This window comes from Panthera uncia, assembly GCF_023721935.1.
Source record: "Panthera uncia isolate 11264 chromosome C1 unlocalized genomic scaffold, Puncia_PCG_1.0 HiC_scaffold_4, whole genome shotgun sequence".
In the NCBI taxonomy this organism is placed as follows: Eukaryota; Metazoa; Chordata; class Mammalia; order Carnivora; family Felidae; genus Panthera; species Panthera uncia.
Window position 1 is genome coordinate 43,412,256 of NW_026057585.1, and position 18,941 is coordinate 43,431,196.

An 18,941-nucleotide genomic window follows, 5' to 3' on the forward strand; every position below is an offset into this window, starting at 1 on the left:
ACATTATTGCCCTTTGGTTTACAATTAGAGAACAATTTGGTAGCTTAAAAAAAAGTACACATGCTTACTGTCCCTCCCTGGAGAGTCTCAGATCCTTTCTGTAGTTTTCCAAAGTTCTGAAGATGATTCTAAGGTGCAGTGAATATTGAAAACTGTTGAAGGGTTTTAGAAAAAAAGAACTGAGAAGGATTTGCCCTAAACAGGAAAATGAGAAGAGTGTTCGGGATGCCCATGGATGCAAGAATGATTAACAGCAGCATTGGGGCACCTGGGTGGCTCAGTCGGTTGAGTGTCCAGCTTTGGCTCAGGTGATGATCTCATGGCTCGTGGGTTCGAGCCCCGCATCGGGCTCTGTGCTGAACTCTTGCTCAGAGCCTGGAGCCTGTTTCAGATTCTTTGTCTCCTTCATCTCTCTGCACCTCCCCTGCTAGTGCTTTGTCTCATTCCCTCAAAAATAAATAAATGTAGAAAAAAAAATTTTTTAAAGAATAATTAACAGCACCAAATGCTGCAGGATGGCAAGGAGATTGAGGACTCCAAGGAGCTTCTTTCTGGAACAATGAAAGAGAAGATTGTGTTGGAAGACTTCCTAAATGTTGTAAGGATGCTAAAAGAAATTAGGAAAGTAAATATTGGTATCTTATTATGAAGGTCAAAGAAAAATCTCTCAATAACTTTAAAGCTCCTTGGCCATTATCCATGATGCATTTACTTAGAGGATAATAGATGTTTATGAAGTCTACCTATTTTAAAAATACAAGTACAAAATCAGATCTCAGAAGGTAAGCATCTGAGATGCAAATCTAAACATATTTACATGAAAACTTAGACAAATTATAAAAATACTAAGAAATGGCAAAATCACAATGTTTACTACGTTGTATAATTTTTTTCTTGATATTCTGGTTAATTTTATCCTTAGTCCTATGACTAACTAGTAATTTCTCTTTAAATATAAAATTTACAATTTGATACTTTCTGAAAATATGGTATGAAGGATCTTCATTTTATAATGAAAATAAATGGAAAGTAAATGGTAACATATATGCAGAAGTCTATTAATAACTTTCTCATTTTTATTTAACATGATGCTGTCAGCACTCCTGTGGTGTAAATACAGCAGGTGTCAGAACTGCTATTATGCAGAAGAGGAAAGAGAAGGCCTTGGGAATTCAGTGATTTGCTCAAGGACCTCCTTGCAGCAGTCAGAACTCAAACCCAAGGTTTCCGATTCCTTGAAATTCTCCAAAATAGTATATAAAGATTCTACAAAGATTCCTATGTCTTAAGTTATCATTTCTGACCAGGTTTAGTGGAAAACTAGGTCCCACCTGTGTCACAGAGACCGTGTGTCAGTGGCAAGCTCTGGGTTGTGAGAAATAATGAGAAACAGGGTTCAGGTATTTTGTCCTGAACAAAAAGCCTATCAGTTCTTTTCTCCACAAGGTCAAAAGAAAGGGAAGAACTTGTTACTGGACTCCATGGCAACAAGAAGCAGACTTATCCCCCTTTAAAAGCTGGAGATTTCAAAGTTAAAAAGAAGTAAAATGTGGAGATGACTTTTACTCAAGTATTCCTAATGTTAAGGTTCTTCAACTGAAAGAGTATTATAGTTGTGTTTTGCAGAAGTAGAAATTGAAACTTAAAAAAAAAAGAGTCATTTAAAAAGTCAATTTTGCTTTGTTTTTTAAAAGATTTTATTTTTAAGTAATCTCTATGCCCAACGTGGGGCTCAGACCCATGACCCCACAATGGAGAATCCTATGCTCCTCTGCCTGAGCCAACCAGGTGCCCCAGTCAATTTTATTTTTGCAAGGAAATCTCTATGTGACTAAAACAGATGGTATTTAATAAGCAAATATTATACACAGCTATTTTTAAAAGTTAGGGATTTCTCTAAAATATAGAGAAAGAATAAATCTTGCTTTTCTGAGTGGCTCATATGCTCAAGAAACTAAAATACTCTTATAAAGAGCAGCTTTGGAATATCTATTAGAAACATTACACTACCAAGACCCAATCTTAGTAATCTTCAGGGAAGATAGTAACACTGATTCCTGGATCATCATCATTTTCAAGTTCTTTATCATTTTCTTCAATACATTTGCCACATGCTTCTGGGTTTCTTTTTTTCTTATGAGTATATGATGAATTATTTTTGTCTTTGATTTTCTCTTTGGGATGTGAGTTAGTAATAGTTTCTTTTTCCAAAGCATGTTGTAGGCAGTTGTAAAACCTATAAAGAAATAAATACTATTGTTATATCTATGTTCTGAAATAGCATGAATGAAATACATCTAGAACTTATAAGTTATATAAATTTTATGTTTTGTATTAACCTTAAAATATAAAATGAGTTAGGGAAATAATATGCTTCTTGCTTTTTGGTATGATCATTTAATTAGGAAACGTGTTTTCAGTTTTTTAAGAACACTCCTAAAAATTGGTTGGAATCACCTCTTGACAATTGGTATTCTACCTCAAATTCTATTCCACGTGTAGGAGTCAAACAAAGAAGGTAAAAACAGAACAGATACTATTTTCCTTTATAAAAAATCACAAATGTAATAAAATCTCATTTTCAAAAATTTGGCAAATACATGAGGTTACAAATACGGACTACCTCTATATAACTACCTAGAAATAACTTGTCAATATTTTAATTCTTTCCAGTTTATTAATATATTCTGAATTAAGGTACTTATGCATGCACCCATATATCTACTGTATTTTACAGAATTTTTATATATAAAATTTTACATTTTCTGTTATATATTTATTGAAAAAATTTTCTATATCATCAAATAAACTACAGAATAACACTTTTTAATGATAGTATAACATTATGTCATCTAGATTGGCCTTAATTAATTTTCAAACTTTCCCTAATACAAACAACAGTGTGACAAACATTTTCAAAAATAACGTGACCTGAGTTTCTAGCTGTTTATTTAAGGCAGACCCCTAGAAATGTAATTACCTGGTTAAAGGGTACAAACATGGTAAAGCTCTTGATAAATACTACTTGTTTTCCAGAATGGGTGTTCAAAAAATATGCTTCTTTTTTCTTTTTAAATGTTTTCTAATGTTTATTTTTGAGAGAGAGAGACAGAGTGCGAGCTGGGGAGGGGCAGAGAGAGAGAGGGAGACACAGAATATGAAGCAGGCTCCAGGCTCCGAGCTGCCAGCACAGAGCCCGACACGAGGCTTGAACTCACGGGACTGCAAGATTATGACCTGAGCTGACATTGGACACTTAACCAACAGAGCCACCAGGCACCTCCCCCAAAAAATATGCTTCTAATAGCAATACTTGACAGACCACTTCACTCAAATATTGAATATTACCATCAAAAAACATACTTTGATAGGTGACAACAATGTCCCATTATTTTTTGTTTGTTTGCAAGTGAAATTGTTTTTCATCTGCTTATTAGCTATCTTAATTTTTTAAATATAAATTATTCTTTTCCTTTCCTCATTTTCCTACTTCCATGTTAGTGTTAATTTTGTGGTACAACAAACTGTTAGCTCCCTGAAAATTTTTCTTCATGTCTTTTCTTCTTCCGTGTTAGCACCTAATACAATGCTCTGCCTCACACAGTAGCCTTCCGCATATGTGGAAAGGCAGAGAGGTGGCATGGTGTGTTGCATGTGCTTCAGATGTGTTCCACTGGGAAAGCTAAGCCAGGCTAATTCCAACTTTACTGAGTTTCGATTTCCTCGTTTATAAAAGTGGGTATTATCCTGTACCAAGCTAAGTTGTCAGGAGGTTACAGGTTATATATGTAAGTACCTAGCACAGTGCCTGGCACAAAGTAAATTCTCAATATGACTATTTTTACAGAATATAAACTCTATGAGACCAATGACCCCATCTATCTTGTTTTCTGTTAATATTCTTAAACTGTAGTGCGATGCTGACACACTTGGGAAAAATATGCCAAATAAGTGAACAAATAATAAATGCTGAACAAAAAGGTGAATATGGATGTGTTATAGTAGGTCCCAAATTAGAGTAATCTGGAAGCTCAGAATTCCCTTGCCATTGTAGGGATCTCATCACGCTTTACATTCTATTATAACAGCAAACTGTGACAGGGAATTTTGAGACCTATACGATAGATGGCTATTTGGACCAATTTTCTTCTATCTTAAATTCAACGAACAGGTTAAGTTATACTTGCAAAGGCTCTAAACTGCCCTAAAAAACCCAAGATATATTCACCTGTTTCCAAACATTCCACACAATTCTAATACATACCTAACATGAATGCTACATATCCTGTCCGTATTTCAAGTACTATGTACTTACCATTGTATACCTTGATACCCAACACCATGATTGGCAAGTAATAGGTACTCAATAGATATTTCTTCAATTAATAAATCAATCTCAAAGACGGAGGTATAGTACAAGGAAAAACAGTATAGTAGGAGGTACAGCAAAAGGCTTTGAAAAATAGTAACTGATGTATAATTTTTTAGACCCTGTGCTGTTCCATGGTAATGGTCTTTTAATTTAATGTACCCCTTATATCCTTACTTAACTGAAATCTGGTCCCCCCACAAAGACACCATCTACTCTGCATTCCTCTCAAGTGGAGATGCTTATTCTTTCCATATCCCACCTAACACAGAGTTGAGGTGAGGTCAGAATTCAGCTGGCTCACCAACACTTCACCAGACGAAACTCCTTCATTTGCCCCTCACGCCAATCTACTGGTATTTTGTTCAGTCCCTTACATTCATGAAAACTTCTATACTTGGCATGATCTTTCTCTCCAGGTCTTACCATCATCCTGGGTGACTTCAATGATTTGTTTTCTTCTCATCTTCCACACTGTCTATTTAGAATAGCTTAATAAAATGACCCTGTAGAATGATTCATTTTATATAAAACATAAATCCAAAAATTGATACCACAAAATGGTGTGAATCACCCTTATTTGATCATAAGAGGCTATCCATGATGTGCAAGTTCATTTTCTACCATTTCCCACCCAACTCTGAACTGTAGACTCAGGTAACCAAGTGTTGTTTTTTTTTTCTGTGGATTATACTTCATTCCTAGAAAATTAAAGATAAGATTAAATTGCTCTTTTATGATCACAGAGAATTAATAGCTTGTGTAAAATACCTTGGCAATTACATAAAAAAAAAAAGTAATTAAAGAGGAACAGGTGCCTTACTTTAATCTTCCATTAAAGAACCTCAGAATTCAAAGCCACATCCGTGGGGTACCAAAAAACAACTGGTGAAATGGAACAAAGGCCCTTTGTGCTGAAAGCCAAGAATAAATATTTCAAATACTTTTTCCTTTTCCTTTTTTAAGACAATTTTTAAAAAGTTCTTTGGGAAACTATCTCTCTCGATAACTCAGAAATTTGTTTTGCAATTACATGCTCTGCCCTCGTATGATGCCCCTTTACACAGCATTCTACAGCCCAATTCTCAAAGTGCAATTTTCTCAGCTCTCACAGGCAACAAAAAGAGCTCAGGATATAAAAGGAAATGTATGCACAGGCAACAGTCTTCCCTACCCCCTAAGAAAATCAAATTGTCTTCAGTTTCTCTACTTCTGCAGTCAAGACTATCATGCCACAGGGCAACTTGTACTTAGTTCTCTTCATGACAGAATTTTTCAGACCAGCCCTGGGAAAATGAATTCTTGTTTTTCAGGTCAGTTAGAGGACCACTTGCAATAAAGAGCTGATATTTCTCTGATTTCTTAAATAGGAACATAAAATTAATGAAAGCTGGACACAATTTCATACCTTTTAGGCTTCCATTATTCACAAATAACAAAGGTGGCTATTTTCATAAAAATGTATTTAGATTTTAACTGGATTAAACTCAAGCATTTTTATTCAAAAAACAGGTATGTGAACATTGCCTGTGCCAGGTGCTGGGAAGAGAAGTAAGAGACCCAGTTGTGCCCTCAGGGAGCTCAGGGTTTAAGGGGCTCTGCAGAACTGGTAAGACACATTCAGCATGCCATGAAAAAAGACAGGACAAAGTTGGGGCACACTGGCAGTACTCTGCTTTGAGTGAGATCATGGAACTCTCCTTGGAAAAAAAACCCAATGCCAGGGCTGAATAGTAAGAATGGACAGAAGTGGACTAGGTATGGGAAAGGAAAAAAAGGAAGGGAGGGGATATCCAGGGGGAACTATGCAAAAATAAAGTGTGTGTGTTCACTTTATATTATTTACTTCTTTTGACTGAAGTACCTAGGGAAACGTGCGAGTTATTTACTTGCTTTAATTCCATTTTAAAAATAAGACTAGCAACAGTGGGGAGTCTAAGACCTCTGTTATCCTTGCCTCTTCCTTCTCTCTACCCCCATTTCTAGTCTGTCTCCATGTTCAGTTTACACTCTGCACTATCGCTCCCATTCATCTTGCTATTTAGGGTCCTATTAACTTCTCACAGGGACTCTGTAGCAAGAGCCTACACCTGCTCGCCCTATCTGTAAGCCATCCTACACATCTTCCAGAATAATCATCTAAGGCTCTGAAGCCTTGTAAGTAGCACTGTTGATGGAAAAAGTCAGTTAATGAATTTAGCAAATATTTATTAACCACTATTCTCATGCCAGATATTCAGAAAATAAGAAACGGTCTTTGCCTTTGGGGAACACTTAATGTGTTAACTTTTAAGTTCTTTTATTGTCTGTTATTAATTCAATACACGTGTATGGTTTTCCACTATGAGCTGGACACTGTGTAAGGTTTTAGGATAAGAGTATTTAAAGTGCGCACGCGTGTGTGTGCATGGGGTGGGGGGTGGTGACAGGGAGAAGTCAGTCCTATTTCCAATGTGACCACATTGTAGTGGAAAAAAAGGACATACGTACAAGTAAATAATTGTAATTCAACACAGTTCACATTTCTGTTTTGCCCTGAGTGGTAATAATACTGATAAATGATAGTAAATAAATACTGGTAAATAATATTGGTAAATAATAACTGGTAAATGGTAAATAATGCTGGTAAACAAATGTGAACGAAGGCAATGGCTATGGGGTTGAGACTAGGATAAGAAAGATAATAAAGAAAGGCTGATAGAGTGAGTATTCTAGTTAGATATGTTCAAAAGCTTATTGTATATATAGGCTCGGGACTTGGGAGAAATTTGGAAGACCTACCATTTATATGGAGAAGTAGCTGAAGCAATGGGCCAAGGGCAGTGTGTTAGAGAATAGTAATACTTAACCACCAGGTAGATTAATAAGGGAAATCCAGAAGGAAGCTGAGAAGGAGCACCACAAACAGGAAGGAAAGGAGCAAAGTGATATAAGAGAATTTCTTGCCAATAGGTATATGAAGACATGCTCAATGTCACTAACATCAGGGTAATGAAAATCAAAACCACACAGACATCACCTCACACCTATCAGGATGGACATTATTAAACACACACACACACACACACACACACACACACACACAGACAACAAGTGTTGGCAAGGAAAGGAACCCTTGTGCATTGCTGGTGGGAATATAAGACAGTGCAGCTCCTGTGGAAAACGGCATAGCAATTCTTCAAAAAATTAAACCTGGAACTACCATATGATCCCACAATTCTACTTCTGGGTCTATACCCAAAAGAACTGAAAGTCGGGACTTGGATATTTGTACAAATATGTTGATAGCAGCATTATTCGCAATAGCTTAAAGGCAGAAAAATCCCAAACATCCACTGATGAATGAATGGATATATAAAATGTGGTATATAAATATATTGGAATATTACTTAGCCTTAAAAAGAAATGAAATTGTGATACCTGCTACAACATGGATACACTCTGAAGACAGTATACTAAGTGAAATAAGCCAGACATAAAAAGACAGATATTGTATGATTCCACTTATGTGAGGTACCTAGAAGAGTCAAATTCATAGTAATAGAAAATAGAATAGTGGTTACTAGGGGCTGGGATTCTAGGGAATGGGGATTTATTGTTTAATGGGTACAGAGTTTCCGTTTAGGATGATGAAAAGGTTCTGAAGATGGATAGTGTTGATAGTAGTGGCTGAGTAACAATGTGAATGTACTTAATGCCATCAAAATGTACAGTTTAAATGGTCAATTTTATGTACATATATTTTACCATAAAAAAGAAAAGTTAAAAAAAAAAAAACAACCAACCATCGGATATCGATTCATTTACTTTTTCTCTCCAATTTGCTTTATCAACAGTATTATATGCCAATGTACTCAGCCCTTTTACTCTATATTTAGCATTTTCTTACTACACAGTTGGTGAAGAGAAGAACACGACTAACTTCATTGTACTCATAGCCAAATGTGGTTTCATCTGACCCAAGTCTGTCTTGATCTCTTATTAATAGATCCAAAGATAGCCTTCCTCTTGTAATTAGTAGTAAATAGATCTCCAAACTTGGTATTTTTTGCCTAGAAACCATTATGTATGAATGTATCTTACTCTTTCCACTAAGAAGTGGGCTGGGGAACTGTTTTACACAAACAAGACCTTTTTTATATTAAGAACATTTTACCTGTTAACTTTAATTTTCGCATTTCTAGATCATTTCTTATTGCTGAAATGTTACTCATTAGGATTTGACTTATAAAAATTCTACTATAGTCATTTGAATTGTGAAACTTTGGTCCTACGACAAACCAATTTTAGTACTCTCTCTGATTGCATGACTTATCACCTCCAGTGTTTATTATTTTTTCACTTTTCAACATCAGAAGGGTGACTTTTCTCTGCCTTTGGTTGGATGTACAGCTGTTCCCACAGGAACTCTCTAATTTGTTCCCCCTTTCTGAATTCACATGTAATCTTCTAATCAGTATCTTGAGACACTTTTTACCCTTCTGTAATTTTTCACTGATTTCATATGATGAGCATGGCTCTCTTGATAGCAGCATGCACACTATAATCTCAAAACATATTTTCGAGTCAATGGATTTAAAGTATAATTTGATTTTATAGTTGGTGAACGTGGCTCAATTAACTTCACCAGGTGTATAGTTAGTTGCTCTTGGGCTATATTTATAATCTTGTTGAAATTCAAGTAAGGAAACAGAGAAACTGATTTGTTACTTCCTATGTTTTAGCAAAGAGTCTCACTGGAATACGATCTAAGAAAAGTAGTAAACTTTTGGAATGGTACCAATAAGTACCTGCATGTAGTTCAAACTCTGTAGTCTGCTCAAGTGGCTGGGTGCTCTTCAGTACTTACTTGAAATTATCACTTCATTTAGAATGTTTGCTCAAAGCCAGGTAACCCCTCTGCTTTTTTCAACCAGGGTTACACCAGAAAATTAAGCTCTAATGCCCTAAGACATGCACTGTACATAATGACTTAAGTTCTCTCCAACGTATCTAGGATGGAAGATGTATACCAATGTTGAGAGAAATGAGAAACAGTCACTTGAATAATTTTGTGAATTCTATGGTTCAAATGAGGAGCTCTGGTTGAGAAAGCCTGGATGGTGGTAGTGATGTGATTGTAGGTTTATTTTCTATATGTGTCCGTGAAGAAAGAAAAGCACTACTCTATCCTGAGAATCCATGACATGACATGGATAGGGCTGGTCATTTTACATATGCTATTTAATGTATACTAAAACTGTTTTTTAAGACAAGTATTTCTCCCAAGTTAGACACAAGAAAAATTAAGCCAAGCGAGTTGAGTAAATTGTGGTAGAACCTGGAATCAAACTCAGCTCTGCCTCTGGGTCCAAATTCTCTCTCTTTCCACCGTCTTACACTGCTACCATTGGCACCTGTAGCCTTAGCTTCTCCAAAGGGGGTGAGAAGGAAACTGTAGGTATTAAAGAATGTTACGCAGGCAAGTTGAACAATAATATTCCTTTGCATTTTAGTCAGGATTTTTTTAACTTTTTAAAAAATTTATTTATTTTGAGAGAAAGAGAGAGAGGGAGAGGGAGAGGGAGAATAAGGGGAGAGGGGAAGAGAGAGAATCCCCAGCAGGCTCTGAGGTGTCAGTGCAGAGACTGATGTGGGGCTGTAATGCAGGAACCATGACATCATGACTTGAGCAGAAGTCAGACACTTAACTGACTAAGCCACACAAGTGCCCCTGCAGTCAGGATTCTGAGGGTGATAACAGAGAATGGCTTAGCAGAGAGACACATTAGAAGCATGCTACTATGAGACCAGCTAACAGGGCTATTGCAATGGTCTTGAATAAGGAAAGTGACAGTACAGATAGGGAGAGAAGAATGACTTAAGAATTACTTGGGCAAGGATTGACTGGTTGTGAGGTAACCAAGGAGAAGAGAAAAAGGAAATTCCAAACGACAAGAAGTTGACCATCACTCCTTGAATAACTCAGAAGTATACATCTTGCTGATGGTAGTTCAGTGGCATTACCTTCATGTAAGAAAAGCAGCATCATAGTCACTGCTTTATGTCAAAAACTCGGTTTTTAGGAAAAAGTTGAGAAGAAAGTAATGTAAGAGTTTTACTTACCAGGAGGTAAAGTTTAAGAAGAAGAAAAGTCTAAAGATGTGAATTGATAGCCATAATCCTTCCCACTGGAACAATTATGGCAATTCTAGATTTAATCCCTAAGAACCAGCCAAATATGTAAAATATTTATCAGACTAAAATTAACCAGATTGCTTTCCTCAAAAAGAGATTGTAGGTAATCTCCAGTAGAACACATCCAGGGGGCAGTGTGTCCCTCTTCCCTGGCTGCCTTCAAGTTGATCAGTTATGGTCCCTGTCGCTGTTGGGCTCTCTTACCTGAGTGATTATGCTTCTCACCTTTATGCATGTTGCTGGCAGTCATGTCCCACTGCCCTCCATGGAGCCTCCCCTTTATGCTCTATTTAGTATCCATTACAGTCTGGGCTACTCTCATCTATTACTTTGATCATTTTTTTTTTTATTATCTGTGATAAGGCTACAAATAGAAAAGTAGTTGGGAGTATAAACTGAAGATGGTATGTATCAATGTTTTCAAAGATGACCTAGATATATAAGAGTAACATGGAACTATCCAATTAATATACCTTTCAATTCTCTTCTTGTTTTCCTCCATTTTTTGATTTGCTATCTTTAACAGGAAGTCGATATATTCCTCAGTCACCATCAGTTTTCCTTTATGGCTTAATGGAACTTCTAAGCCATGTGTGCTCCGGATAGCCTACGAGGACAAACAATTTAGATACAATGATTTATGTACTAGAGACACTGAAGATAACTAAAGAAAAGTCCCAGTCAGGGCAGTGTTTAAAGATAGTTGGGTTCCATTACAGGATTTAAGTTTATGCTTTAATATACTTTAGCTAAACACAATTGAATGAAAGGAGATTAAATAGATTTTCCCAACACAAAGTTATTTCTGAAGAAAGTCATTCTACACATTGTTTTTCAGAAAAGCAGATAATATCCAAGAATCCAATCACTTTAACAGTTTCAGTCTCACTAAAGCTTAGTAAGACTTAATGCCCTATTTAAAGAAAAGAAATTAATGAAATCTCAACAGCAGCTTCAAGGGAAAATCAAAATGGACTGGATGCGGAAGAGCCTCTTAGTGCTGCTTGAGCAGAGTGTGGTTATAAGAAAAAACCAAGCCTGTCCTATCTCACAAAGTGGCTGCTTTTTCCAGGCTTGAGGGTTGCCCATCTTGGCAAACCTGTTGATGAAATAGTCAGCATGTGCCAAGTAAATCCAAACAATGGAAATAGGTTAAGAACAGCAGCAAAAACTATGATGAGAAATAAAAATTCTCTCAATAGACTTTTACAAAAGAGCATCTACGATGTTTCATGTGCTATGACAGGAGAGACACATGCACGTATGTGTGCAATATGCCCATGCGTGTACATATACCCATACACACGATGCTAAGGAAATATAGAAGAGGAGCAACTAATTGAGTCTGAGGCCTCGGCTTCATGGGAAAGGTAGCATTTGAGTTGGGATTTTGAAGGATAAATGCAATTTCACCACACATAAAAATGGAGGCAAGGGGTATTCCAGCAAGAGAACGACTTATCTATAGTCATGGAGACATGAAAGAGCATGATACATTTGGGAAACAACAGATAGTTTTCTATCTGGCTGGAACAGAAGTATGCTAGCAGAAGAGGAGCATAAAGCCTTAGGTAAAGCCTAAGGTAAAGCCTTGGTAAAGCCTTAGGTAAAGCCTTAGGTAAAGCCTTAGGTAAAGGAAGACCAGTCAGGAGACTGAGGTGTGGGACCATGAGGACTTATGTAGGGGCAGTAACAAGGGGCTTGAACAGGTGGGGTCGGGTGTAAGAAACTAGACGTGGATGTGATAGGACTTGTAATTAATTGAATATGGAAGACAAAGGAAAGGAAAGTGAAAGAACAACTCTGTTCTTGCTTGGGCTACCAGATGCAGTGTAGGGGAAGGAGACAGGGTGGGACACAAACCAGTACTGTGGACTCTGACTTTCTATTTAGTCATGCTTTTTTTATAGATGTCTTCTTTTGTACGCCATCTCTATTTGGAGAATGGGCAATTTGTTAAAATAGAAAAATAGAAAAGTCTAGGGAGCTAGAATGGAGGAAAACCTGAAATGGTTCAAAAGCAAAGAATGCATGCCATTACAAATAGTAAATGCTACAGGAAACAGGGCAAAATCGCTAGGAGTTGGCTTGGCCAGGAAAAGGACTCAGAGGCTGGGGGCATAGAAAGGTCTTTAAAGATCATCTAGTCCAGGGTTGGTAAACTTTTTCTATAAAAGGATAGATAGTATATATTTCTGACTTTGTGGCCATAAAATATCTGTCATTACTACTCAGTTTTACCACTGTAACACAAAAGCAACTTTAGACAATAACTTATCAAGTGGGAGTAGTGGGATCTGACCTCCTGTGGACTGGACTTGGTCCCAGGGCAGTAGTTTGCTAGACTCATAATATGGCTAAGAAAATTCAGATCCTAAGGGATTAAGGAGCTTGCCCAAGCTAATACAGAACAGCTGTGGTGCCACCAATACCCATGTAGACCCTCTTTATAGGCCCTCTGCCTATGAGTCTTTCCACTATATCATAGTACTTATTAAATTCAGCCTTGACTATGGTGAGGAGGGCACAGAGAATCTGGTTGAAAATAAATAGAGGAAGATAGTATAGGATCTCAGATGCAAATCTAAGAACTCTGGACTCTGCTCTGTAGCAAAGAGTAAGGTACTGAAGCTTTCTGGGCAAGGGCATGGCAAGAAGATTTGAGTAAGGAGAGACTAAAGGCTAGAATCTAATGAGGTTATTCTATAATCTGAGTCACTTTGTGCCCAAAGAATTGCTTTTTGCCAAAAGTTATCTTACCAACATAGTCTTTCCTCTCTTTCCCACAGTTATGCCAGAGTTCCTGAAACCAGAATCTATTGCCACTGAATGCTGTAAGAAAAGAAATTGTTTAAATTCCGATAATCTGGCTAATCAGATAAACTCTGATTATTTAGCTCTACATAAACTGAAGAAACATATATAACCCCAAATCTATAATTAAATTTAAAAACTAGTTAATTAAACTAACATTGCATTGGTTTTTTTTTTTTGGTAGATTTAAATTTTAAAATTAAATCTACCCACATACCTATAAATTCAAGTATAATCATAAAAATTTACCAGAATCTGTGCATCCTGTAACTGTCGACACTGCACATGAAGAATAAGTGGTTCAAATTTCAAAATGGCATCACCATTTGCTTTCTTCAGAGCTACAATCTAAATAAATGAAAAATGTTAGCAATAGGACACAAAAATATGATTCTGTTCTTTGGTGACCCTTTATCATATGCAACTTCAGTTTTTCCCAGAAACATTCAGACTCATCCAGCAACCTTTTTCTGCAAAAACTTTTTACTCTGCTTTTTTGGTCCTCCATCTCCAAAAACTGATTAATCTGCTTATTATTTTAAAAGACCTGATTTCTGGGGCACTTGGGTGGGTCAGTTGGTTAAGCATCTGACTTTGGCTCAGGTCATGATCTTGCAGTTTGTGGGTTCGAGCCCTGTGTTGGGCTCTGTGCTGACAGCTCAGAGCCCAGAGACTGCTTTGGATTCTGTGTTTCTCCCTCTCTCTCTGCCCCTCCCCAACTTGTGTTCTGTCTCTCTCTAAACAAATAAACATTAAAAAAAATTTTTTTAATAAAAAATAAAAGACCTGATTTCTAATTCTCCCATAAACATTTTGTGTCATTCTTTCCAACCATTACTTGGATAGTAAACTAGTATTCTATTTAATTCCATAACAGATTTTCATTAAGGAATAAGTTATGAATGTGCTCTTTAAATGCTTTGTTGTGAGACTGAGATTTGAGACACATGTATGTCTGAACTAGAATTTATACAAGGCAGTTATTATTTCTGTCCGTCTAGTATCCCTGGGAAGTATCCTCTCTTCTTCATCCCATTTGATTCCAGTGGGACTGTCAATCATGATCCTAACACTATGACTGCTGCTATCATAATATCAGAGATGCCGAGTGCCCAGGACTGATCAAGGATAGCATTTCATTCTACTGGCAAAAATAACTGATCTAAGGGGTGAACATGCCCAAGCAAGGGGAGTCAGACTCCTCTGGGAATGACACCTGGATATTAGCAAGAATCTTTTTCTGCACGGCGTGCCGGCAGCTAACTTTCCTGCAAAAGCTTATCTGCAGCAGAAAAGAATAAGGGTAGATATGCAGAAAGAACCAGGACCCAAAGAAGGAGATGGAGACTGAGTGAGCACCCTGAAGACAACATGTGAGGATATAAACACATAGGGTAAAGTACCTAATAGAAACTTATATGAACTTCATCTAAACATTTTAATTTAGGAAACTAAATAACTCAGCACAGATGGGAAGATTTTCTAGAAGCAATCCAGGTAAGTAATGTATAATTTATTTTTTTAATGTGTTTATTGTTGAGACAGAGACAGAATGTGAGCAGGGGAGCATAGATAGAGAGGGAGACACAGAATCTGAAGCAGGTTCTAGGCTCTGAGCTGTCAGCACAGAGCATGACATGGGGCTCAAATGCATGAACTGCGCGATCATGACCTGAGCTGAAGTCAGATGCTCAATCAACAGAGCCATCCAGGCACTCCAGTAATGTATAATTTATTTATATCAGTATGCTGGTAATATACAGATAGTGCTAATCCCTTTCACTCAGCTCTTTTCTCCTATAATTTGTTCCATGTTACAAAGTCATCAAATGGTAGAACTGATATTCCTGTATTTTTTTTTTTTATTAAATTTTTTTTTTTTTAACGTTTATTTATTTTTGAGACAGAGAGAGACAGAGCATGAACGGGGGAGGGCCAGAGAGAGGGAGACACAGAATCTGAAACAGGCTCCAGGCTCTGAGCTGTCAGCACAGAGCACGACGCAGGGCTCGAACTCACGGACCGCGAGGTCATGACCTGAGCCGAAGTCGGACGCTTAACCGACCCAGCCACCCAGGCGCCCCAATATTCCTGTATTTTTGATCTATGTGTCCAATATCCATAAACTCTCTATGTCCAAGAGGAATGCATACATAATTATATACATGTATATGAGTAATGCATACATATGTGTATATGTATATAAATGTATATACAAGTAATGCATATGTATGTATATGTGTATATATATGTATATGTGTGTGTATATATATATACACATATATATATATATACATACACATACACACACACACACACACACACATGCATACATACTTTTATCTCTACAAATCAAAAAGCCACTGTAATGAATTCTCTTCAGGCTCTCTCATCTTCAGTCATTATGACTGTGTACATAAATCTACCTCTAGTGTTCTATGTTCTTTATCTGATGTGACTATGAATTAAAAGTTTATTTCTAGGGGCGCCTGGATAGCTCAGTTGGTTTAGCATCAGACCCTTGATTTCGGCTCAGGTCATGATCCCAGGGCCGTGGGCTCAAGCCCCAGGTCAGACTCAACGCTAAGTGTGGAGCCTGCCTGCGATTCTCTCTCTCTCCCTCTGCCCTTCTCCCCTGCTTGTGTGTTCTCTCTGTAAATAAATAAATAAATTTTAAAAGTTTATATATAAATTTATATATAAAAACTTACCACATCATCTTTTACACAAGGTTTGTGTGTGACCAGTAGCCAGCAACAGTTTTGCTTTTGAACCTCAAAACCATTTATATTCTAAAATAAAAAAATAATAAATATAATTTAATTCTATCATATTTATAAAAATAACAAATACAATGCATAGCATAATTCTAAGCTTTCTTAGGTGAATAATCCCAAGTGGTAATTTTAAGTATTACTGAGAACAATTCAATAGGCTTTGGGTAAAGTTAACCCAAAACAAAAATGAAACCAAATTAGCTGAGATAGAAAGAAAATAAATTGTTTATCATAAAAACTTAATATTTTCTGAAATATGGTCATGATTTTGTCAGGAGAAAAGGGATTATTCTAAGAGGTTGTGCACTAGCGGCCCTGAGTTGTACTCTAGTCTAGCTGTTTTATTTGACTTGTACAATATTAAAAAAACAAATAAACAAAAAAACAACTTGAACTCCTTTTGTTAAGAAAGCACTATACCAATCCCACACAGGGCTTACTACTTTTTACTGACACCTCAGCTGTTCATACCCTTATGTCTCTAGCCTCTAGAGGCATATATTTGTAACATGTGGATTAGACTTTATATGTAGTCCCAAAGGGCAGAGCTAGGACTGCAAGGTCAAAGTTTAAATAAGGCAAATACCTAAACATCAGATTTGTTTGTTTGTTTATTAACTGGGAAATGTTTATTTTTAAAGTTCATTAGATTCTTTGGGTATAAACAGATCCAACCCTCTTGGAAAGAGAATGCAGTAAACCACAAGTACTTGTAAATCACTGTACTTCTACAAAGTAACTATTTTTACAATGGGTACACAGGAGACTTGACTATCTGGCTTCGAAAAGCGGAAAAGCTCTGCTTGTCCTGAATAACTGGTTTGCTTTCATTGAGTGACATTTATCTGATCTTATGCTGGCTGCTGTAAATCTTAAGAGTCAAATGTGTGGCCCACCTCTAGAAAATTTATAGAATATGGGGGCATGTTTGGTAACTAATGCCATTTCTAGCTTCATCTTATCTATACTCCCTTCACCTCCATTTTCCTACTTTTTATTTTTCTTCCTCTACTGCTTTTCTGTAATTCAATGCAATTCCTTCCTGAAATAAGGCTAAGTGAAAACAAATAATCTACATAGAATGAAAAGAGGTTCTGAAAAAGTCCTAAGGCAGTTCAGGAGAAGCAGTCATTACTTACAAGTGGGTGTGTATGCTTGTGTTCAGATGGGAGAGAGGAGTTTTTGGAGTCACATCTCAAACACACAGAGATGGGGGAAAACATTTCAGGAAAAACAAACATGAAAAAGGCAAAGGCCGGTAAATCTGAGAAATGACAGTTCAGTTTTAGTAAACAGATAAACATGAAGAGAAGTAGCAGAAAATAAGGGAGCAGCAGAAGGGTTGAAAGGTATACTAGGGTAGGGGTTCGGATTTTCTGATGGTGAAAAATGTGTAATAAAAGATTTTAGCATAGATGAGTGACATACACAGAGTCATCTTTAGGAAAGTAAATCTGTTAACAGTACGTAACGTAGTTTGGGGCCTAAGGTAGTAGATCAGTGACCTGTTAGAAAAACACTGCAGAAATTTAGGTAAAACAGTGTAGTAGAAATGGTGGAAGAGAGTAAGCCCAGCTGGAGTGCCACTATTCAGGAGGCAATGGAGGCGATATAAAAATATACAGGCCCTCCTAACCTGGGAGATCAGCAAATTATCAGTGAATGAGGGATCTAAAGAATGAGCTTATGAATGTGCTGTCTTTCATGCTCTGAATTTAGTCCTAACGCTAAAATTAACATGGAGCTAACTTTTACGGTGCACTTAACATGGGACAGACATGATGCTAACTAAACATTTCAAATTATCCTATTTCTTTTACACAGAATCCCTATGAAGCAAATACTCTATTATTCTCAGTTCATGGAACAGGGAGGGGCTGAGTTTAGGTAATCTTCCTAAAGTCACGTAGCCAATAAGTCCCATGACTGGTTTAAAATCTAAGCAGTTATCACTCCAAAGCCTGTGGGCTTGACCACTATCTCAGACTACACCATACCAAATATTCTATTGTATTCGGCTTAACGTAAAAATTCCCAGAGCTGTAATAAGGGATTTGACCACCAGGAGGCAGTAAACTCCTTAACCCTGGAGACGTTCTATAAAGTGGTTAACAATGATTTGATAGGACGATTGAAGAGAAAAGGAGCCTCGCCCAGCTGGAAAAGTCTTTAAATTCCCCCTAATATTCAGAATCAAATTCTCTAACCTTTGCAACTCAAGATCATTCCCAGGCCACCAGTTTCCGCATCCCTTGGAGCCTTGTTAGAAATGCATAATATCAGCCCAACCCAAGAATTGCTGAATCAGAATCTGTATTATAAAAAAGCTCCCAATGATTAATAGGCACATTAACGTGTTAGAAGCACTGGTTTAATTCAACCTGTAAGTTTCATAAAGAAGCCGAGACTACCCATCAGAAGGACAAACACAGGCTGGACTGGGGTGTTCGGACTGGGGTGTTGTTTAGGTGGGCACAGGACTCTGGTGTTGCACACCACAGAGTGGGCACTGAAAGGACAAAAACGGCCTCACCCCATCTAGGAGGATGATGCGCCCAGCGCAGGAACTCGTGGTGAAGTACTGTTCTCGCCCATTCAGGAGCTGCACAAGTTCTACCACATCCTCATCCACACTGCCTTTTCGGCTGAGGTCTGCTTTGCTCAGACCCTGTGCCTTCCATCTCTTGAACTCTGCGTTACGATCCATGTGAGGAAGGATTTAGAGTCTACACTTAGACGTTAGGTCTCGCCTTTCCCTGGGGGAAGCCATATTGTAGCGGGTGGTGGCCGGAAAGGCCCAAACT

General features: G+C 37.3%; 1 protein-coding gene across 4 annotated transcripts; it reads right to left on the reverse strand.

The window, feature by feature from the left end:
- Positions 1-1,657: 1,657 nt before the first annotated feature.
- On the reverse strand, positions 1,658-18,924 carry TYW3 (tRNA-yW synthesizing protein 3 homolog). 4 transcript variants are annotated; one of them, XM_049617007.1, is made up of 7 exons: positions 18,671-18,924; positions 16,072-16,152; positions 13,610-13,708; positions 13,307-13,378; positions 11,020-11,153; positions 5,193-5,283; positions 2,146-2,236 (listed from the first exon to the last, which is right to left on the reverse strand). In XM_049617007.1, the coding sequence occupies exons 1-6, from the start codon at positions 18,842-18,844 to the stop codon at positions 5,205-5,207; spliced, it is 639 nt and encodes a 212-aa protein (XP_049472964.1). In that variant the 5' UTR covers positions 18,845-18,924; the 3' UTR covers positions 2,146-2,236; positions 5,193-5,204. The 4 variants fall into 4 exon arrangements, with proteins under 4 accessions (XP_049472962.1, XP_049472961.1, XP_049472964.1 ...); XM_049617004.1 differs by lacking the exon at positions 5,193-5,283 and having other exon boundaries at positions 1,659-2,236; XM_049617006.1 differs by lacking the exon at positions 2,146-2,236 and having other exon boundaries at positions 4,679-5,283.
- Between the last annotated feature and the right edge of the window lie 17 nt (positions 18,925-18,941).